General features: G+C 38.4%; 1 protein-coding gene across 5 annotated transcripts in view; it reads left to right on the top strand.

Annotated features, from left to right (window-relative positions):
* The first annotated feature begins 3,717 nt into the window (after positions 1 to 3,717).
* LOC121194320 (bromodomain adjacent to zinc finger domain protein 2B) overlaps positions 3,718 to 23,912 on the top strand; it is a 47,960-nt gene continuing 27,765 nt past the window's right edge. For all 5 annotated transcript variants that reach the window (XM_041057132.1, XM_041057133.1, XM_041057134.1 and 2 more), the window contains exons 1-2: positions 3,718 to 3,871; positions 10,315 to 10,357. In XM_041057132.1, the coding sequence (XP_040913066.1) occupies positions 3,845 to 3,871; positions 10,315 to 10,357 (70 nt within the window). In that variant the 5' untranslated portion in view covers positions 3,718 to 3,844. The remainder of the gene's footprint in view (positions 3,872 to 10,314; positions 10,358 to 23,912) is intronic.

Consider the following 23,912-nt stretch of genomic DNA (forward strand, 5'->3'; position numbering starts at 1 on the left):
TGGCAATTATGATAATTATAACAATTAATTGTAACACTAGCACACCAAAAAGCTCTGTTTGATTTTTTTTTTCTTTGGTGTAATATGATTGAATTTAATTCATGATTAAACTTTTGAGGCACATCTATTTATTTTTTGCAAACGCATTGCAGTTTAAGTGATTTATCCTGTTACATCCCTAAAACTGTTGTTTCTGTTTTCTATATGTATATTATCATCACAGAGGGGCTGTTGTCTCATCACCAAGGCTGTAATGGCCTACTTTCGCTCAAATAACAGCAAAATTATTTCAGTCACACATCTGCCACACCACTGCTTGGAGCAGGAGGAGGTCAATGCTGACCCAGAATGACAAATTAAAATGGACATTGGTATGCATGAATAAGATATGACATACAGTAACGTGACTGAGTGAAATGAGTGAATGAGAGGCAGGCTAGATCACAAGACACCAGTTCATCAAGCATGTAAATTATCGAGTTATGTGCCAATAAAATACAATACTGAACAACAAATAAACCCTTGGCTTACCCATGGATTTTACAGTGTCTTAAATACAAAGGCCAGTGTAACTACGAAGGCCACAGTCAGTGAGGACTCTTTCCTGCCTTTCTGGTTTTACCACAGATCCATGTGTCTTTTTCTCAGGATTCTACTAGATTTGTCATTTCTATTCCCGCTCATCCTGTCTTTGTCGTTCCTTATGTTCCTGGGTAAGGTGTCTGTACACAGAAGCGTAGAGCATCTGTTTCTCATGTCCTGTAAGTTTCAGGTTTCTCGCCCATTTACTATCCTGGAACATGCTCACATCAATGGGAAAACAAAGGCCACTACTTATATGATTGCTCTCTGATGAGCTGTTCTAGATATAATATGCTCTATTTTGTGTCAAGGCATAGCATACTATACTTCTTTTTCTCCACCACCTACTGTACAAAGCAAATCTTAATAAAACTAATGCTTAAATCTGACTTTGTTTTCTATATAAGTTTTAATGGACTGAATATCACATATTTACATGTGTTTTATGCAAAATAAATTTTAAAAAATTATTAAATTACATCATTAATTTACTGTTCCCCATTAATGCATGGCAAAAAAAGCAACTGCCACTGCAACTGCACTACGAGAAGATACAGTGTGATTATGAGCACAGACTACCAGCCAAAAGTTTTAGAAACCCTCCATTTTTGGAATAATGGAAACTCAAATTTTTGACTCATTCAGGAGCCAAACACACTTGAGATGTTCTTTTACAACGGAAATGAAATATTGTTCAGAGAGTTCAATCCAACACTGTTGCAGAAGTTCCCACAAATGTGTTGCACTTGTAGTTTGTTTTGCTTTCACCTTCTGTCCAGTTCATCCTAAGCCAGCTCCATGGGGTTTAAGTCTGGAGACCGTGATGGTCTTCCGTCAAATTTTTTTTTTTTTTTTTTAACTTGGCCGGTTCTGTACACCTTTAAATCTGACAACTCACATGACCTGGCAGAGTTTGAGGATTGGACAGCTCCGAATTTCTTGGGAATAATTGTTGTATAAGAGCTTAAACTGTGTATTTCAAACATAAAAATATGTGCTCGCACACACAGCTGCAAACTTAAGCGATGCATGTACCCAATTTTTAGCTCAGACACTGTGTCATTTTCTAAATCAAATGCATGTGCAGTGCTGGGAGGCTTTGGTGTTACAGGATCAGAGCACTGTGTGCTGACATGATTAAAATCTGTATTATTTAAATATGTCAGGGGGAAAAAATCAATGGCAGTGAGTGCAAGTCCTGTGCCTTAAGGGTATCCTGAGCTTTTTGAGGACTGATAGAAAAATAATAATTAAAAACAAAAGCACCGTCTTAATTTGTTTTCCACTAGTCTCCAGAGAGATCATCTTTGCTGTGTCTTTGGTACCTCATTATACTTTCTAATCAAGACTCTTTAAAAATCCCTTTAAAGAGGATGGATTGTTTGCCCTTCCCCCAGCATGCCGCTTGCATCGCAGCCATCGACTGCGAATTATTATCTTACAAATGACCAAGGTAGGCTGACATTTTGATTGTACAATATGAAAAACCACAGCCGGAAAAGGCTTTTGAAAGTGACGTTGCTCTGATCTCCTCCATTGCCCATTCTCTCTAATGAAGATTGTCCAATATAATTAAAAAACCCAGGTATCCTGAGGCTCGGCTGACGACTTTATCAAATCATTTTTTCCTCCCTCACCATGTGTGTTCATCCAGCCAGGCGTGTGTTTCACTCGGTCCGGTCAGAGGCTCCTGTGACTGCAGCATCTACAGTGACACAGAATTAGTGGGGGAGAAAAATCAATGAGCACAAGGGACGGTGAACAAGCAAATAGACCCATTTTAAATCACAGATTGCTGATCAAGGATTTGTTTCTCCACATCTTTAATTCAAAGGTGCCTTTTTGCCTTAATTACCGTATCCAATTAACCCAGCCTCATGTACAGTGTCCTATGGCAAAAGGTGCAGTGCCTTGAACTGAAATCCACTTTGTCCGCAGAACACTGAAACACAGCTTCCTGTTTCTCTTTAGGAAAGAAATGCATCATATTTTTTAAAACACATCATGCATTGGTGCAACTTACTGTAATCACAAGTGACACTTCTGATTACAGTAGAAGCTTCATTACCTTTGTTCTACTCTCCCAAAAAAGCAAACATTATTATTTGTGATCTACATCCCTACGTCAGTGTAATCACTACATTTTCAAACTGTTTTCATTTCATGTTTCAGTATAACGATAATATGCACCTCTTTTCTGTTGTCTGTAGCCAATTGTATGCATGATTAATGAAAAAAGATGATAGTTCTTTAGCAAAACAGAGTCTTAAATTACTTTCTTATTTAACATAAATGTCTTTTTGACAGTTTCTGTATCACATGAAGCTTAAGCTGGTCCTTGTCTGACCATAGGAGTGCACATGTTGAGACGATTAGACAAAAATAAAAGAGTACAGCAAGGTGGTAACATGATTCACACCAATACGTACCTATTTATAAATAAATAAATAAATAAATAAAGAGAAACAACTCATTTTTTGGATGGAGGCATAGACTCCCCACCACCAGGTACAATACATCAAAACATTAATTTTTAAGTATGTTGAATAAAAAAAACACTTCACATGCAGTCTAAATTGATTTGCACCCTCCTTTTATACCAACCTTGCTCTTATTTATTGGTGTACTATTGCATGTTATTATTTATAATTTATGATCTGTCACATATTAATTTGTGTTTTTTTCCATGTTGCAAGCCAAATTTTGCACAGTCCCCTGGTGAATGAAGACTGAACTGCTATACTGCTATTTAAGCACCATCAAATCTTCCCCAAAAACAGAATTAGTCAATCGTCAGACTGTGATTGCGGCACAGTCTACCACTGAAAGCATTTGGCAGCATGTCCTTATTTTATACTTGATACTTGTCCTGGTACATTTACATAGTCAAAAAGAGTAGACAGCACCAATACCGTTTTAACAATGGTTTTAATCATTATGGTGTGTGTTGGAATATAAGTGCATTTAGCTGCAGAGCCGGTGCTGGCTGTCAGTGTGTGCACTTGCCTGGCTGCAGGTTTGAGAACAAAAGTTTGCATTGTAGGAGCCTGGCGCTGACGTCACTTCTCTTGAGTTGCTCGTAGTGAAACGGAGGAGAGAGTGTGCGTTCAATCCGCGATCAGAGACCAACGCATCCAGTCACTCTCACACCCGGACCCAATTAACTCACAATTTAGCTCTTTCTACATCCCTCAAACTGCGCAAAAAAAACGGGAAGTAAATGCAGATAGTTTTTTTGTTTTGTTTTGTTTTGTTTTTTTGAATGAAAAGGCAGTTTTTCAACGACAAGGTGAGTTTAATTGTTCGTGTTTTTTTCCCTTAGGGAGTTTGCAACCTTAGCTCGCTGGACGTTCCTCTCTAACGTACGGTCAGTCAGTGTTCTTTCACAGGTTTCTGTTGCCGGGGCTAACAGCTAAGCTAACGTTCCTTTGCTAAACCAACCAGCGGCATCCTTCCCTACCACTTGCCAGACTGAAGCGTGAGTCAAACACTGTGTTTAAAAGAGAAAACAAAAAGTTAATGTCAAACTACATACGGTGTTTTCGAATGTTGCTGGTCTTAAGTTTGTTCAGACTGTAACCGCTTTCATGTTGAATCTGTAACTTGGTTCTGACACGGGAGTTGAGCAACTAACGTCAACACGACACCGGTACTTGGCACAGACGGGCAGCCAGGGCTGCTCTGTCTTGTCATTACCTTGCAGCATGCATCCTGTCTTTGTTGCCAGCCGGTCCACTCTGCGGATCCACCGTGTGTCCAGAAACGTTAATGGCCGGGCGATGAAAACATGAACATAAGTAAGCTTGTCAGTATATTAGGGTTTAAGCTGACAGCACGATGCTTTTGTATCATTAAAAAAAAAAGTAGTTGCTAGCTGCCTGTGCTCGTTAGTGCTTGTTGTGGTTTCAAGCTTCGGGTGACAACATGTCATTAAATTATCCAACAACTGTATATAATACAGGTGGGCTTTCTTAATGTTTTTATTTCTTCATCTTTCATTATGTTATTTGTTATCAGCCGGGCTGCCCGCTGGTCTCGTCCCCCCCTTATGTTCTCTCTCTTTTTTGTGGCTTCCTCTTAAAGGAAAGCGCAGCTAATGCAGCAGCTGCGGTCTGGGCTGAAATTTACCCTTTGAGATTATGACAATACCCTCCATTTTTCTGCTTTCATATTAACAACAAGGCATTCGCCATCTTGGGCTATTTAAATTGGCACTGTCTTTTTTAAACGGTGGTTATCTCTAGGAAAGTTATGAAACTTTCAAGGAGGAAAGATTTGAAAGATACCATCTTCGTTTCTGTTGATGTGAAACTGGAAGCAGTATTTTAATCACACAAATGTGATAGGTTTTAGAGTTTGGGGGAGTTAGATTTATTTGCCAGTGAGATATCAAAACTGATTGGATGTGTTATTAAACTGCAATCCAACCACTGCTGTCTTTCTGTGATTACATGTCATAGCCCTAGAAATTCAGTTTTTAAACCTTGTAGTGACTATCATAAAATACCACAACCCCAAGCTAGGCCTAACTTGCAGTGCAGAAACTGGGGCATTTTAACATAGCCCTGATTTCTTCCTAGTGCACCATATGGTTTTTATGCTGACCCTACTTATCTTAGTCTAAATTTGAAGAAACCTTTAAAAAATTATTTGAATGCCACAGAAGCACAAACTAGAAAAACAGAAATGTTTTAATATATGTCACTTAAATGTTTAGGGCAATTGTAAAGTGTTACACTCTATTCCCACTGAAATTAATTAAGACCTACATAAACAACATAAACATCAATAGGCCTTTTTTTTTTCATCTTGACTTGTCATAGTAGGAAAAGCACAGTTTTTATGAACTAACGTTAGCAGTGGCTTTGCTGTGTTCAAGTGTTCCAGTAAACCAGTGTGACAGTGAACCAGCACGTACAATACCAGGACCCTGAACCTGAAGCAGCTACATGGAATTCGACCAATGTCAATTTTTATTATTGTGATTTTTACTCCTGTTACACCTCAAAATAACTTTTCTGAAAAGGACCTGTGCATTGTTAAAACAATGTCAGACCAGATGTTTTCTCTGGAAGTAAACTTGTATCAGGCCCTTTCAAACTTTGTCATGACAGCATCAGCCACACTTTTTTTGTGTGTGTAGTTCACAGTGATCTGTGAAAGGCTGGTCTCAGAGAATTGGACTATAGAGCTTATTTTGATTATATTAATTTAACTTTTGTCATTTAGTTTGCCTTGGCAGGCATCTTTTGTTTGCTGCACAGTGGAGCTGATTTGCCTTCATAGATATAATTGACAGTAATGAACTAGTGTGTGCCCTTTGTGCACAACATCTCGGCAAAATGGCAGTAAACATTATTTCTGATAAAGTTATTCATTTAAATGGCTTCAATAGCCCAGGCAGTGAGATAAATCAGATCACAACCTTGACGTGTTATGTATGCATCTAGTAACTGCCAATGAATCAAAACAGAGGTAGAAGGTCACTAAATTTGCCTCATATTTATTCAGAGCTCATGTCCTTGAAAACCTCTGCAGAGAGAACAATGTTTAAGTGCTGTTTACTATGCTCCTAATATAAGCTTTTAACATTGAGAAATCAAAAGAGTCAGCATCTTGCTTCGTGAATGTTAAAAATGCTGCAGGATTTTGTTCTTCCATTCTCCAAAAGCAAATGTAGCTCATGGTTACTAAAATACATAAACTGGCACTTTTATAAGTTAGAAGCCATAGCCATCAATTTAAAGAAATATTTTCAGCATAGGCGTTTTTCAGAGATGTATCACAAACCATTTATTGTATAACTTTGTAGAGCTACTAGAGTACCAGATCTGTGTTTTTTCTTTTGCCGAATGGATCACAGTGCTCACCATTTCGAGTGGGGGTTGCATTAAACATGTCTTGCTTGTCTGACTTTTGATGTACCTCTTGGTATATTCTTACAGAGTATGAGAAGGTCCCTTTTATTTTCATTTGCTTCCTTTAAAAGTGCACTTCTTTCCTTTGGCCTTTTGAAAGGGCCAAAGCCAAAAAAAAAAAATCAGGTCTGCTAATAATTGTGTTTTCACCCATTTTCACCCTGTCTCTCTATTCTTACCCTTTCCACAAGTTTGCACTCATTAATCAAAGATGCTGGACTCCTGCTGAGGGCTGAGCAGGTTCTTCAATTTGGCAGCCTGCTTGCTGTAAGGAACAGTGCTTTACACACAGGCATAAATAAATCTATGGTCTTTATATGCAAGCCCTGAAGGTTAATGCTGTATAATTCAATGCACCCTCTTTGTCTGCTGTGATTGATGTTTTTAAACATGTAAGGCTTGACAGGATTCCCTTTTTGTAGGTCAGTGTTGACACTTTATGATTGGGTGAGCTTGGGGGGGAGCAGCACGAGGGAGGTGGATTATTAGGAATATGTCAGGGTGATTACTCTTTTTCACTCATCTTCCTGGTCTATTTTCTCTCCGCCTGGAGATGCTTATCCCAGTGCTTTATTTGAACCAATGATGCTTTGGAGATTGAAGCCGCCTTGCTGTAATGGGGCTGATGTTTAAAATGCTAGTGGTCTGGTCTGTTTGTTTAGCTGTTTATCATGTATTTGTGTCCTTTGCTGTAGGTATTTCAGGCCAGCTGCAGGCCATGGATGAATTAGGTCCATACTCATAATCTGGGGCCAGGTAGTCTCATACAGTAATACAGACCTTTTGTCCTGTTGCTGTTGTAAACCATTCCACTCTTACACAAAGACAGTGCCTCAGCAGCCCCCCTTTTTTATTGATCCTCATGCATTTAAATCTGGTCACTGCTGCCACAAACACTTCCCACTTTAGGCATGTTGCTGCAGTCACATTTTTAAGTCTTTTATTTTTACTCGACTGGAGAAAAGAAATTCATCCCAAAAAATGTTTGGATCAGCAAAGGCCAAAATCTAAGGCTGAGTAAACCTAAGTTGACTGAGTTCTTTCCTCACAGTGCAGGCAATGGCCGTGCATCTTGGCCTATAGTGAGACGACTGCAACTTTCTCTCTTACTGGCTCTTTGGCTCTATAATTCCCATAAGGTACTTTACATCAATATGCAGGCAATATGATTTTCTTGAAAGAATATTGATATTGGACCTATGTCAACAAATTGTTCACTGTCCATGTTTTCACTTAGCTAGTCAACTGGCTACTAATTGTACATGTGGCAAAGCATATAAAATAACCTAGTTGATTTTTAGGGTAACATCACTGTCACGTTGAATAATAAAAATATCAAAACTTAAGTACTGGTAGGAGCTGGGACACAGACCTAGGACACCTATGAAGGCAAATGCTTATGCCCCCATCCACAACATCAACCAACATGGCTTTTCTTTTCGCTGGAACTAACAAATGAAGAAAAGACATTTAGATGCTGCAGGTGCAGTCATAGCAAGTAAAATGTTTAACCTGACCTCACTAGCAAGACGAAAGACTCCAATCATGTAACACAAGGACTGCCAAGGAGACTACGAGGAAAGAACCTGTTGTTGGTACAGAGGTTAGCCGTCGTTACTTATGACTTAGTAAACAGCTTTCTGTGCAGGGAGGCCAGTGTTATGTGTTCTTTAAATGATGACAAAGAGCCAGATAGATGGATAGCTGAGTAGCCTGAGATGGCTCATCCTCGTCCAAGTTCAAAGACTTGTACACAGCTCGTTATTTAAGACTGGAAGATGACCTTTTTACTCTTGATATTGAATTAAACATTCAAGTGAAGGACATGACAATCTCTCTTACACTAGTATTCACACTACAAAATTACACAAATGGGTCTGTACAGTGAACCGCATGTACATGTACAAATCAGCTGCCACTGATGTGAGAGAATGGATGCTACACTTGTAAGTTAGGAGAGATTCAGTGTTTACTGTTCACATTTATAGCCATTTTAGAAAGTATAGAGAGGCAGTGTAACAGCATCCCTGTATAAGAATACGACAGATGAAAGAGCCAGAGCCATTTTGCTTTTAAACTTTTTTTTTCCCTGCAGTGTTCAAACATTTTAAAAGGATCAGTTTTGTTCTCGTGGGTCGTTAGGACATGAAGTGAGCTTCATGTTACAGAAAGCCACTGCACCTGTCTCAGTAGATGTTCTGATCATAATCCAAATCAGTTTTAAAGATATGTCACAGTCAGTAAATATCTTCTAGAATTATAAACAAATAGATGTGCACGTCAGGCTTTCTTGACAGTCGGATTATGTTATGGCCTCAAAAAGGTATTTGAGACATTTAGACAAACAGTCTGAGACAAATGGCTAACCACTCAGATGTGTTATGATTATTGTAGTCAGTAGATATTAACATTTAAGATGAATATGAAGGTTAATAATAGTAACAGTGTCCAGGCTTTTTTATTACAATAACAAATAATGCCTGTAGGCCACTGATATTCGACTTTTGCCAAATTTGATTTTCTTGTAATTTCCTCAGTTGGATTTTAATTCCATTAAATATGTACCTTTCCAGGGAAAAAAATAAAGGGAAGACTTTGCCTGGCAATTACTATCTTGAGCACAGCGACACACTAGACTTGTGCTGTAAGTTGTTAACCTAATCATAAAATATTCCATATCAATAGAGGATTGTTGAGCTCCTGTTGTTTTCTTTCACTACTATGTGACGAAAACCTCTGATTTTAGCCCATTAAGACAGAAGCTTACTCCTGTGATACTAATAGTTGGCTTGCAGCCATTTTAAGCGAGACTATGAAGATAACAGCATAGGCTTCAGCTGTTTGAAATCAAACATCAATGCACATAGTCTAACCTAAAATATGAGGACGATCCTTTTTTCCTTTTCCAACAGTATTACCCCAAAGAGGACAGTTTTTAATGAGGGGTGCTTTACAGATGATGTAGTGGGAAAAACTGCCTGGTTTTACAGTAAGACGAATTACAACTTCTCTGTATATCATACTTTTGCTACGTGATAAAATATAAGTTAGAGATCTTACTTATTGTTACTGATAAACCTTAAACAGTTACTATACAGGATCATGACATCAATGCTCCTTAGAGTGATTGAGTGATGATTTGATTGATTGCCTGAATCATACTTGAAAGGATTTAAATGATTGAGGGTTGATTCTAAGATTGAAGCTGGTCTAGGCTTAATTTCCTTTACATTCCAAAGAAAATGAACCCAGATGGTAAGGCAAATATTGGTAAATATTGTACATGTGGTGGCTGACCAGAAACAGTTGCATTGCCTATCATTTGTGTATTATGTCATAAAATCCCTTGACCATGACAGCTGCTTGAGGATGAAGCCGTCAGAGGATGAACATTTGGATAAAAAATGGCTTTATTAACCAGCAGAGAGGGTAGAGTTTTTAATGCTTAATATGTGAGGGTTGTTCAGAAAAAGAAGTTTCCATTGCTACTCAAATTGAAGACGTTTGTTTGATGCAGTTTATTTCTTATTGTCACTGGATGCTGGCTGTATAGCTTCATAACTCCTCTTGTTGTACAGTAGACCATAATCCAGTTTCTCCCAAGTGTTTTTGTCATGTCCCATTTCCTTGTGTTTTCTCTGGGAGCAGTAGTTAGATATTTTTGCTGATGTTAAGAGTGGATAATTCATCTCCCCCTGGACCCATATTACCATTTTTATTTCATTTTCGTAGAGGTTTTCGATAGGAACGACGCTGAATGAGTAGATCAGTAAAATCAAGCAATAAATCTGACTGTTGTTGTCTTGTGTTTCAGGTGCAGACCAGTGATGTCACAGACCTGAGGACAGTGTCAAACAGTAAGCATCTGGTTACATCAGCTGCCCATTGTCCATTTCTTTGAAGTGCTTCTTTTGATTTTGTATAGGGAAAAACCAGTTTGCTTTGTGGAATTGGAAAAAGTAACCCTTGAATGGAAACGGCAGACTAAGCGGAACACCTCATTTTAAAGTATTATTTAGGTATAGGATTAGAATTTTCCAATTAGGTTGAGATTTAACAAAGTCCTCCTTTACAAAATTAGTTTGTGCTGCATTACACTTTGCTCTCATTTTGTGTGTATCTAATTAATTCCTGTCTTTCTTAGAATTAGTGTCAAGGCTTCAGAACATATTTAAACCTCTTGGGGGAGAAAGGAAAACTTTTTTGACTATAGGGTATTTTAAGATAAATTACTATGAGCAAAACAGGGGTAATTGGTGGGATTGGAGCTATTGTTTGGCTTTGTTTTAAAAATTTAATTTTGGCTACTCCGCATATAATAACTTTATACAGATGTTTCTGGGCTGCTATTAAAAATTAAAAATTGTTGCCCCAAGACAGAGGTGGTGGGTATATCAAATTTAGTTCCCCTCAGCCTCATCTCTACTCTGTCAGAAAATGTGACATGTGGTTCTCTTTTGATTGCAATTGCTGCTAAATTTGGGGAGAGTCAATTTGCAGAGTTAATGTTTTTAATTTTTGTATCATACATGCTCTGTTGTAGAGTATGTGTGAAGCGGTGAGAGGCATTTATCATTATTATTATTATTATGATTGTTATTTTACACAAATATGAAGATAATGTTTTCGTATCTAATGAACACAGTTTCAAAGCAGACAAACTTGAAGTGAAAAGAAAGTACTGTTGTGAGTGAAATATCTTTGACAAGAACTAATTTTGGTCCTTAATTGCAATGTTGAGTTGTTGGCTAATCAGATGTAGTGACTCTGTGTTACTGTTTCTGGAAGGATGCATGCTTACATTTAAGCTCGGGCAGATCCAACCAAAGTTGTCTCTTTTGTGTCTTCTGTACTCTCTTCTTTTGTACCTCTTCTCTCTTTCAAAATTTAGTACTATCCTAAAAGAGAAAGTGTGGGACTGCTGAAACTGTGCCATGAAATTCCTGACATGTACACGGCCACCTCTTGACCTACAGCAGAGGAAAAGTCTCCTAGTCTTTATGTGACTGACCCTGGAAAGAGACAGGTCATCCACAGCGCTGTGGATGAGCTGAGTTGAAACAGCAGTGGTGAAATGAGCATGGCCACAAGAATCAACTCTAAAGCACAGCGCTCTCCCTCTCATGTGGGGGTGTCGTAGAAGCCCTCAAGGATTTATTATAACAGTTATCAGTAACCTTCAGTTTATCTACAGTGGCCACAGTAAGTTTTAGAAATAGTTGCCAGGCTGGGAAGTTATAGCCAACCTTTATTTTTGGTTGCCAGGTGGGTTCTGTACTTTTATGTCACTGTTAAATAATGAATGAATGGTTTCGGGTATGGTGAAAGATATTTTACTTAACATTAAGTAATATTAATTCTTTCTTTTTCTCTCTCTCTCTCTGTTACATAAACATTCACATTCAAAATTATCCTTATTCATACAGTGTGTATGTATACTGTATTGTAGTGAATAGTGGTGTTAAAAAGCTGAGTGACTGTCTTCATATCCTGAAGTCAGTGTAGCTTGTGCATCTGTGCAACAGTCTCTGCCTCTGATTGCTTTGTTTTAGCAGCACTTTCCTGTTTATCAGCCTTGCTTCGCCTCCTGTGGTTTGATCAAGTTTGATGAAAGTTTTCTTTGGTCTTATGGTTTTGGTTCCATCCTTCCTAGAAAGAGTGAAATAAGAACAGAGGAAATAAATTTAGAAATGACTGGTGAAAATAGTAATGTATAAAAGGATAAAGACATAAGTGAGAGAGGTGATTTGATTAAAAAAAAAATGGACCCCTTCCCGATTTCTGCAAAATACAAGGATCTGTGCTTTTTTTTTTTTTTTTTTTTTGAAACTGATGCTCAAAAAGTCATATGCTTATTTCAATCAAGCAAAAAGAAGAGCTCAACACTTCAGTGTGTGCCAGCAGCTGTTTTATAGTAAAAAGCTCATCTGTGCTGCCATTCATTTCTGTACCACCAACACAATGGAGGAAAAAAAGTAGACAGGACATGTCTGGAGATAGACAAAGTCAATATTCTTGTTTTCTGAAGAATTACTGTGAAGCAGAACGTGTTCCTTGACTGCACACTGTTAAAATGTTACAGTAATTCTAATCTAGCAAACACACTAGTGTATTAATGCATTTCAAATGATTAATGTAAGTGAATTTGTTAATGATTAATGTTAATGATTTCCATTTTTTTTTAAATAATTTCAGTTTTCTAATTTTTAGTAGTTTGTATTGGGCTGAGTTGGTATGAAGTGTGCGATCCATAATTTCCAGTTACATTATTGATATTCAAAGTCTTAAATGAGTGGGAGGAAGGCTTTATGGACTGGTGACTGGTATGTTTAATATGGATCATTATTTTGTACTGTATGTTCTGTATGTGTATAAAAGAGCGAGGTTGAGCTGTGCTAATGACATTTTTTCCCCCTTCATTTTTAAATATTTATGACCTTCAGTTAATAGTGTAGCTTCTCAAAGTAGGCTGTATTTTGTGATTTTGCCAGAAGAGTGAACAGATTGCTGTGGTATTGTAATATGGTGATAGTAAATATTAAAGCCCACTCTTCTTCCCACTTTTATTCTGCCCGGAGGGGGGACTATAACACATGCAGGAAAGAAAAGTAAAGAGATGAAAGAACTCTGTCAATGGTAAATCAAAGACTCTTGAATGATGCAACGATGAGATGTATTAGTTGTATGGATACTGCAGTGACACTGAGCGTTCTCAGAAGTTTAATGAATGAGCCATGTTTAGCCTCTAAGAGTAGCAGCAGTATGCATGACATGGTTCTGAGTGGTAAACCAGAACCACCGGTTACATCATGCTGTCTAGGAGACCAATAATCTTTACATTAAATTCGTAGTCAAATAAGATACTCAAGTCAGATTCAGGTCATTATGCTATTTCATAACATTCTCTCTCAGGAATGGTTGACGGTTCTGGTTCACCTTTTTTTTTTTTTTTTTTTTTTTTTTTTTTTTTTACTGAGCAAAATCTAGCAGCAGCTGCAGCAGGTCACCTCTAGAAGTAGTAGTTGAATTCCAATCTGTTTTTAAAGGATAGTTTTTAAAGGATAGTTTTTTCCTGTTGATTTGCAGAATAGCTCTCATCTGAAGGGCAAAGTAGTACTGAGAAGTTTGGAGTATGGATTTATGGAGAGCAACTTGTGTCGGCTCTGCAGGGATAAAACCGCTGGGAGAGAGATGGTATGAGTTCCAGGCAGCTGCAGTCACAGAGGCTAGCTTGTTGTCAATAAAGTGGAATTCATTATGTATGCTTCTCCTCTGAGGTGACAGGTCAGGCAGGCCTGGGTTTTGGGACGGCACTGGCATGGTCTGCTTGGGAGCTTGTTGGAAGACTGCAGACCTTCAAGTGTGTCTCTGAGGTATGCAGATGGCATTGAGGAAAATTGAATTTTCTTGGGCAACCATGACCAGCTGCCTGCTGTTCCTTCTTTACTGTTGGCGTGGAGGTTTTATTGGACAGCAGGGATTTGTAGTTTCTTCCTGACTTCATCAGTACACAGCAGCTTTGTGTATCACAAAATAAAGATCCTGCAGTGTTTTAGAGGAAAGCATCCAAAGTAAAAATCTATGCCATCCTTGTCATTTTTGATGGGCTTGATTTTTGCTGCTGATCCAGTGGATCTGTTCTTTCTTTTTTTTTTCCTTTTTTTTTTTGTAGTGAACCTGAAAATCTGAAACCTTGCATCTGTTTGATCATAGATGTCAAAACACTTAAATTATATCAATGCTAATTAAATGCTTACCATTCTTGAGTAGCATAAATGCCACTTAGCTGGCTGAGAGTTTTGTTGGCAGCCTGCAGGGGCTGCACAGAGAGGATCTGTGGTGTCAGCGCTCAGACGGGTGTAGAGGTGACACCAAGGTGAACGCTGAGTTGTAGAATGGTTGGAAATCATTGATATTCTGACTCGGAGGCTGCAAATGGCTTGGTGGCAGATGGAGTCTTTGTCAGGGAAGAAAAATGGCAGCTCAGGAGCATCAATGCCATTTTCCCTATCAGCTCTGCTGGCAGGCAGTGACCTTCTGCCGCTCAGAGAGATCCCCCAGCACATGATCAATTATCTCACTTCCATTGTTTACTAAGCTAGTGGAAAAGGATTTAAATGTCAGGTTTTTTTTTTAGAGAGAGACTGCATGTGCAATCATGAAAATGGTGTTTGTTGTGTATAATGATGAAGCAAATTGTAGGCAGTGTACAAGCACGTTTTTGCACCCTTGTAAGCCCTGTAGAAAAAATACACCAGTGTACGATTGATGCATATGAAACCAATGCATGGCAGCTGTTTAGCTCAATTTATTTCGTGTTGTTACAGATTTGCTGTAATTGATTTGACTGAGTTCCATCAGTTCAGTTCTTTTAACAACACTGTTAATGGATGAAGATCCTCAGGAGTATAGAAACACATCACATGGCATCAATTTGGCGAGAGGTTTTCGCTAACATTATTTGACTCCGATGATTTGCCAAGGTGAAGATGTTTATGCAAATAATATTAATTTGATAATGGCTCTTCTCATTACACAGATAACATTGGCACTTAGAATAAAACCATGATATTTAGTCATTATTCTTGACTGTAAACAAATTTAAGTCAGAATAAAATATTTGATGAACCTGTGGAAAAATGGGGAAAAAGAACAAACAGTGCAAAAAGCAAATGACACTGAGACCCCAGTTTAATATGAATGTATTTTGGCGTGATGGTTGATTTCATTAGCAGATCTCATTGTTATGCACTGACTGTCCTCCTGCAGTAAAATGAATATTATATTCATGTAGCCTGAATATTCAGGAGGAAATGTTTGGATTTGAGTGACATCCTTAAGAAAAAGTGAAGTGCTGTCTTTCTACCTCAGATTCCAATGTTTAATATTGATATTCATGCATTATTGTATTATTTTGATATTTTTAATCATGTATAAATTTTGTTTCAGAGAATTTTCTCAAAGCCAAAATGCTATGTCAAAATTTGATTGCTGTCAAATTAGTATTAATCTTTAATTTACTTAAAATCTAAGCCTGCATATGTATATTTGGGATTACTGAGAGTAATTTGTCAAAAAGGTCAGTGTTATTTCTGTGACCATGGGGAAAAAATATAACTGCAGATGTGAGCCATACATCGGGATTACAGTATATTTAATCATTTCTGTCATGTTCTCTTCTTTCAAATACGTACCCAAATGTGAAAAACAGTGTTATATGAGGTGCAATAATCCAATTTTAAATGTCATTGGATTTTTTCTTTTTAAGTTCTACATCTCATACACGTGAGACAGTTGTATGGAGCTGGCCATACGAGCAGGTTGTTTTTCCTGTCTGTAAGGAGGGTGATATTAAGCTGCCATGCCACGTACCGTTCCTCCCCTCTTTCAGGCCTGGCTGCACACAGCTTTCAGAGGACAGTGCTTGTTGAGTTGCACTAACAGAAACAGTGTGAAAATTTTTCCATTAGTGAAGCTCTGTGTGTGTGCAAGGTGTTTCACACTACCCTCATCCAGCTGCCCTGCAAAGACAATGTGAGCACTGACAGATGCAGGTCCTCATTGGGCTTCCAGATGGTAACCTAGTTAAGTACATGTGTATCAATATTAGTTTGGCCTATGCCAGACCAATTTTGTACTGTCCTGGGGGCGAGGCTGTAGACAATTTGAAACATATATTGCAGGGAGATGAAATTATGCCTTTTGGTTTGTTGTCAGGTTATAGTACTCTTATGACATGTTTCAAAAAGATAAGGCAGTAAACTGATGATAATCTCTGTTGCTAAACTGACAGTGCTGACATGTTATGACTAGAATGGGGTTAAAGCAACACATCTGTGGAGTTGTTGTGTCTTCAGCCTGTTGTGACTTCACACTTTGCAAGAATATGATTAGAATTAGCGTTCCAAGGACAATGAGAACACATATTTAGCAGATAAAGGCTAACATATCCACCAGCCATGAGTGTTTTTCTTTGTTTTGTTTTAAGATTTTTTTGGGGGGCAGTTTTTTTCCTTGGTTGTGAAGAGGCAGACAGGAAACGAGGAGAGAGAGAGAAGGGGGGGCATGATATGCAACACAGATTATGGGCATTGTGGTTATGTGGCATACACTTACTAAGGCACTTCAAGCTATGAAATTCTGAAGTTTCAGTGCACACTATTGCACGAACAAACAGTTGACTCTGTGTATGTTTTTGAGTAACTCCTTTGAAGTGGCAAATGATGCCATTTTCTCTTCTGTTTCTACATAATCAAACGTCAGCTTCCCCTAGAACCTTTCCTCTTCAGAAACGCTGAACTGTCTGCAAAGGCCCTTTCCTGTCCAGAATTAAAATAGAATAGTGACAATATAAACTCTTCTGATTACTGTGCTGCAGCTGATACAAATTTGAATGCAGTCCTGTAGGGCTGGGCGATACGGACCAAAAATAAGTATATTTAGGGTGAATGGCGATGCACAAAATATTGATCAATATTTTCTACAAAGTGGGCTAAATGTTCAGTTGTATGTCAAAGCCACGTGTGAGATGTCACCAGCACTTTTATTAAAATAGACTGTGATCGAATATGAATGCAAAATATGTAAATGAAAAATGATGTAAAATAAATGGCTTACAATTAGAGGTTTTCCTCTCCTGCTTAACAGAACAAACAGCTTTGCAAATAACAATAAATATGCAAATAGAACTGCTCATCTGATCTTTTAAGTCCATACCATTTCCAAATAATTGCAGCATTATTTTTCCTTTTACAAACCACGTCCTCAGTGTTTCTCACAGGTTGAAAGTTTACTTGTGTTGGTTTGTTGTTTTAGCACACATTCACATTAAAGCTATTAGCTGAAAAAAAAAAAAAGTTTCACTTTCATTCCTCTGTCTCTGACACGCTTGTCTCACTCTTCTTTCATTGTCATGATTTTGGCTACATAACTGTCTAAATCAATGACGTTTCCATCCTTAGCCCCTATTAGGGCTAAGTGACCACAATTGCACTGCACATAGTTTTGCGGTTTGTGTTTGACCAGTCAATTCAATACTGCAAACTCCATCCTCAGAGCTTGAAGTGACAGCAGTGCTTTCCTGAACCAAACCAGGATGTGCACTGACTAGGATGTCAGTGCACATCCTGGTTATATTCCCCTCTTGTATCGCAGTTAGCTGAGTTGTTGCTTTTTATAAAGGAAACATTGGTAACCCAATCTGTGTGGCCATGTTTGTAACCGCAGTGGCCTCTGGTATGGTAATATTTCACAGCTATTAAATATCCACCTATTAGCATGGATACTGGTGCTTTGTGCCATGTAGTCATTGTTAGCGCTACATGATAGCACACACTGTGTCTGAAGCAATGCAAGCAGGTGAGAGAAATATTCATTTAGCAGCAGAGAAGAGGCTCTTTTTGTGAAGATGGCTCAGTGGCAGACAGAAAATTTTCTCTGCACATTCATCAAAATAAAAATAGTCGAGTAGTCGAGATGAGTATCCCAAGTGATTCTCTCACATCTATTGAAGCCACACCATGCATTTCGTTTTAACTATTCAGTGAATTTCAGGTGTTTATCAGCACCATTAAAATAAGTCCCCCCTCCCCTTTTTTTCCCTTCCTCATCTCAAAGCCATTGTCCTATGTTTCATCCCATAAGAATTAGCATATTTAAAATAATGAAACGCCCTACTTAATTTATAACCTTCTCCCATTACTTTCAACTAAAACACAGTTTCATCCTAGAGCCAAGAACAAAGAATTCTTAATGGTTAAACTGTTGGATATTTGCCTTTGACACTTCAGTGTCTGATAACCTTTTGATTTAATGACTAACAGAGGCAGAATGTCAAGAGGGATTGTCTGTGTGCCAGATTATTCAGTCGGTGGCTCTTGTGCAGCTTCTGTACAGATAACAGTTTTATTTTGATGGTGGTGACATGCAGAATTGCCAGAGCATTATGGGGGGAAAAAAGTGTATGTGTGAAATCACAATCATATTTAGCCTCAAATATGCAGCAGTGCAAAAAATCATTCATTGGGCTCAACTCGAATTTCATTATTCATGTACTCATTGTGAACTAGACTACATAATACATTACACATTATTTTGCTTTGATTGTCCTTCGCTGTTTGTGGTCTGTGAAGGAGTAGGTTGCTGTAACAGGAAATGTAGCAGTACGCTGTAATGCAGGGAAGAAAGCAAGCTTTTGAAATGAGTGGTTTCATTTTATCGTACGTTTTGGGAAAAACAAAAGTGACAGTCACTTTTTAAACTTTCAGAATTTCTTCACTTGCGACACTCCTTCTGACTGAGTCACAGCTGCTGTTTTTTTTTTTTGCTTGAGGTCCAACAATTAACCATTTGAGAAGATTGTTGTCAAATTTAAAAATAATAGAAATATAACTAAATATTTCTATCTCTATGTTTTCTTGTCATTCACTAATATTAAGCTAATATTGTTTTTAGTGGGGTTCATGTCTTTGTTTGAGGAGGACCTGGATCTCCAATAATAAAGAATGTGTGCATGCATATTGCATATGTGAAACAGTTATGAATTTGTATTTCTACTGTATTGTGATCAGATGAACACTGATTAGAATTTCACAATACTGAAAGTCTGGTAGCTGACAGTACAAGTGTTGTTTTTCAGTGTTGTTTTAGAAGAGATGAGAATGACCTTCATTATCCAGTGTTTTTTTTGCACAAGCTAGCAATTTTTAATCACGTTGTTCCAATCAGACCTGTGTTATTCAAGGCAGCTCTATCCAGGCAGGAATTATTAATCCTGTACTACTGTATGTTATTTTGCCGCCAGCACTGGTGATAGAGACATTTCGCAAGAGTATTCCCGCTCTTGATTATAAATGCAAATTTCTCACTTTTAGGAAATCTTTTTAGTTCACCGGCTTATCTGCTCAAAAATAATGACTATATTTAAAGATACACTCCCTCATTTTGTTACTGTGCCAAATAGTGTCCTAAAACATTCTCCCTGCCTATTCATGATATAGATTAGGACCTCAGTTGTGTACAATTAAATTAATATTTATTTGTAGTGAATGTATTTTTGAGCTACCTCGAAAGCCACACTGTTTGGATCTCAAGAAAAACCACCCTTAAAAAATGGATTTCTGAAACCAACACAGTGATGTCTCCCACACTATACTAGTGGTTCCAAAGTGAAATCTTTCTAGTGTCTCTCATCATTCCCTTTTTGCTACCCAGTGGACTGAATTTACCATTCAAACTTAACAAGTGAAGTATAGTAGTGCAGCTGTGGTGTGGACAGCTGTTGCATTGTGCACCTTTAGGAGTTAATTGTTTCTGTTTCACAGCGAATGGCTTCCAACTGTATGCCTGGAAAACTTGACAGCTGCTGACAGCTTATTTACAGGTGTAACCTATAACATACAGCATTTTAAATTTGTTCAGTTCATTTTCTGTTTCTTCTATGGACATTTATCGCATGTATTTTCGCTGCCTCACATACTGCTAATGATGTTGGGAGAGTTTGATTTGTACAACACAAACGTGAATATCAGCCTTGTAGGTGGTGTTGTATGTTGAGATTTCTTTCTTTACTTAGACCTAAGCTGGCTGACAGTGTGAGGTGCCTGGCTCCACCTCAGTACCACTGTGGACCTAAGACAGAATACTCTTACTATGGACAACAGTAATAACTGTAATTTATATAGTTTGATGCCGTTGTGTCTCAGTCTTGCATCTTCAGACTTGCAGAGTCTGAAGAACGTGTCAAAGCTGGAAGTTCTCACGGCTATATCAGCGTATCATGTTTCTCCATGTAATCGTGCTTGCTCTGGACCGTCTGGAGTGTTGACGGCCCTTCTTGTCTCTTTGTGTTCCAAGAATTTGTTATGGGAGTATAATCCCATGCTTCTCCGCATCAAAGCGACTGATGTAGAGATGTGATGTGTCAGTCCTCACGCGTCTCCATTAGAAGGCTGCTGTAAGAGTCCAGCTATTGAAAACTGTGTTTGCCTTTTGACAGCCTGACATTATCTGGCTGTAAGGGTGCAGCACCAGTTTCAGAGGTTAAATTATCTAACGTTTTCTATATCAGTGACCTTCATTTCAGACATTCACTGGAGAGCACAGGTGTTTGTTTGAATGTAACCAGCATAGTGTGCTTCAGTAAAGCAGGAGACATATGGACACTGTGCGTCTAATGCTTTGAAAGGTTGGGTCTGTTTTATTGCTTCATTTGGCACACTGCTGTCCTACTTCCCATTATGGTTGCCATGTGATTTATGTTGTGCTCTTTGGAGAGTGAGTGAGAGGAGCTCTGTGCAAAAAAAGCAGTGATAGTGATGTTTACCTTGATCCTGGCTGCCTTTTTCCTTTCATCTTGGACATTGACATTGGGGAGAGATGGGTTAAAAGCCCTGTTAGGCTTCATGTTTTCTTGTAAATAGATGCTGTTTGATCATCTAAAGCACAAGGACATCATTGACAAAGACTGACAGAACCTTGAACTTTTCATACTCACTGTCTCTGGCATGATATATAGCCAGAATCAAACCAATAGACATCACCACACCATCTTCCACCAACAGACAACTAACAGATGTTTTTCCCTGATTGTAGTTCTGTAGCATAATGCACCAAATTTCCCCCTCACAGTTGCTTGTCTAATAAGCAAATAAGCAGTCATCATAATGTCGTGAGTATTTCTTTGGCTTCTTTTACAGTTGAATCTAAAATAGTAGACGTGTCCTTTGCTCTGCTGTGTTTTATTTAGCAGTGTGGAATGACAGATAACCTTTTGCATCAGCATCCTACTCTCATGTTTAATTTGTAGCTATGCTTCCTGTCAGGTGATTGTACGTGATACCTTTTTATATTCAAGCTTTTTTTTTTCCTGTTTACTTGCAAAGGCATGCCTTCCTCAGTCCGATAATATTACACTGAGGTACTCAACTGCTGAATTTCTGAAACATTTTGAGTCACAGTCCAACTGCATTACCACGTTGCTTTCCATGAATAATTAAGCTGCAAGGTAGAGTGACGCAAACTATGTTTTGTTCAAATTGGCATTTTTGTCATACACATGAACATTTTATTTGTGCCAGAAAGTATTTCAGCAAATAAAAGCATGATGCCTGGACTAAGTAAACACATATTACCATATTTTTTTCAGTTTTTTTTCAGTTTCATGTAAATATTTTTTAAATGGTTTGCATTGAGTGTTGAACTGATGTCACCTGTAAACTTTTTGCCTGCTGCTTTTTTCAGTCAGGTCCTGTAAGTACACATTGTTCACAAAAGAGGCAGAAACATTTTATTTTACTGTATATCAAATCTCTGTTCTGCAAAAAATCATTAGAGATACCCCTAATTTTGAGGCAATAGAACCTCATAGATGTTGTCTTTTTGTGTTGCACAATTTTGTGCCCCATTGAGCAATATTATTTCCTCACTTTTCCTTATCAGAAATGAATACTCATTAGAATGATGCCTTCAGCCCTTCAGCAAATGATGGTGAACAAATGATGCAGGCGTAAACAAGGAGGGTGTAGCAGGAATTTGTGTAATGTGTAATGATAATATGGTGTAGATGGGGTTATCTCTAACAACAGTTGGCTCGCCTTTCTACCTGCTTCCCTTTAGAAAACACTGCAATTACTAGGAACTGGCTCAATATTGGGCCATGAACAGGTATATTTTAACAGTTAAGATTTTCATTTATAATAAGTTCTTTATCTATCCTGTTGGAAAATACACTGCTCTAGCAACGCATTATCAATGAAAATGTCGTCCAAATGGGGGCCATTCTCCCTGTACCAGCTGCATTTTCAAAGCCAGCTACAAGAGATTAATGGCAGTTGATTGGGAGATGCATGAAATTCCTTGTCCTTTTTCTCTCTCTCTCTCTCTCTCTCTCTCTCTCTCTCTCTCTCTCTCTCTCTCTCTCTCTCTCCCCCCTCTCTTCCTTCTTCTCTGTATGTGTCTAATTAAAAACTGCAGGCTGAGCTACGCAATTTATGGCTAATGCTTGCTGTTGATGGGGCAGCAGCAGGCAGGAGCTCTAGGAACGTGTTCATGATGAATGTCAGTCTGAGCAGAGCATGTGGGACTCCTGTTTCTCGGCGCCATATCCCACCCCCAAAATCACTCCTCGTGAAAATGATCCACATGCAAACTACAAACTGTGCTAACGCTGCTATGAAAGACAAATGCACTTCTTGAAACATTTGTCATACTGAGGCCTCATATCATTCATCAGAGCCCATTTGGCTCCTTAACCACCAACCTTTCGCTTGTATTCATGGTAGCATTCAATACTTGTTTGAAGCAGTCGATATAAGCAGAAATTCATTTTTTTTTACGTGAAGGTCTTCCTAGAAGATGGATCTGTCCTGAAGAATGATGACAACAGGATGTCTGCGCTTTGTGTTTTGAATTTAATTCTCAGGAGCAAAAAGAGATTATTATCCTGGTATTATGAGCACAAGTGGATTGCTTTGCTGGGCTCCCAGTGTGTGTTTTTCATAGAAGGTCAAGGATATGACTATACTGATGCATCAAACACTATGGCTGACAGGCAAACAAGTAAATAGGTGCTGTTTGAAGGTTTTTAGAAGCTCTAGGGCAGGCATTGCTAAGGATCACATTCAGTGTGACAGTGGGACCATTGCTGTATCAGTGTTACTGAACTGCCCAGAGGCTCTACCATCTGCCATAGACCAACTTTTCCCGCAGTCGAGAATCCAACCTCTGGAAAGCGCATGGTTTCTTTTGTCTCCCACCGTGGCCATAAAAACAGGGTCATCGCTGTAAAGAGCGAGCCTGAGCTGAATGATAAACTAGCCCTTAATGCAGAGTATTGATTGTGTAGCATTGCAATGTTTTCCTGTTTAATCATTCTGCACAGCTCCTCTCTCATGATAGCATGCTTGGTGCACTTGAGCACGATAAATTGAAAGGGTAGCGTGTTCCCATATGTCGAAAGTCTAGAAAGTGATAAATTACCTTGTTGGTAGAAAAACCAGAAATTCTAGATAAAGGCATTGGCTTGTATGTAAAGCTCAAATGTAACTTTGTAGTCCCACCTTATTAAATAATCACTACCATTGACCTAACTGCACAAAGTGTGTTCGTTTCCATATAAAAATACTCCCTTTTAAGCAAGGAAAATGTTTCTAGAAAGTAGAGAAATCCCTCTCCAGTGTATCGTCATCAAACATAGCAAGTCTTCCTCCTGCTTTGACTCTGAGTAATCATGTGTTACAGTAGTTTTGCCCCTGATGCAGGTCAGTCTGAAGTTTCCTTCCTTAGCTGGTGGGATGGCTCAGATAGAACACTTCATCATTTTCCAGGTGGGGTAGGAGTCAAGGCCAAGAACCATAACTTGTCATCAGAAGACATGACAATGAAAAACTGACTGAAACTCTTAAGAGCATGGCA

This window comes from Toxotes jaculatrix, chromosome 15 (genome assembly GCF_017976425.1).
Source record: "Toxotes jaculatrix isolate fToxJac2 chromosome 15, fToxJac2.pri, whole genome shotgun sequence".
NCBI lineage: Eukaryota > Metazoa > Chordata > Actinopteri > Toxotidae > Toxotes > Toxotes jaculatrix.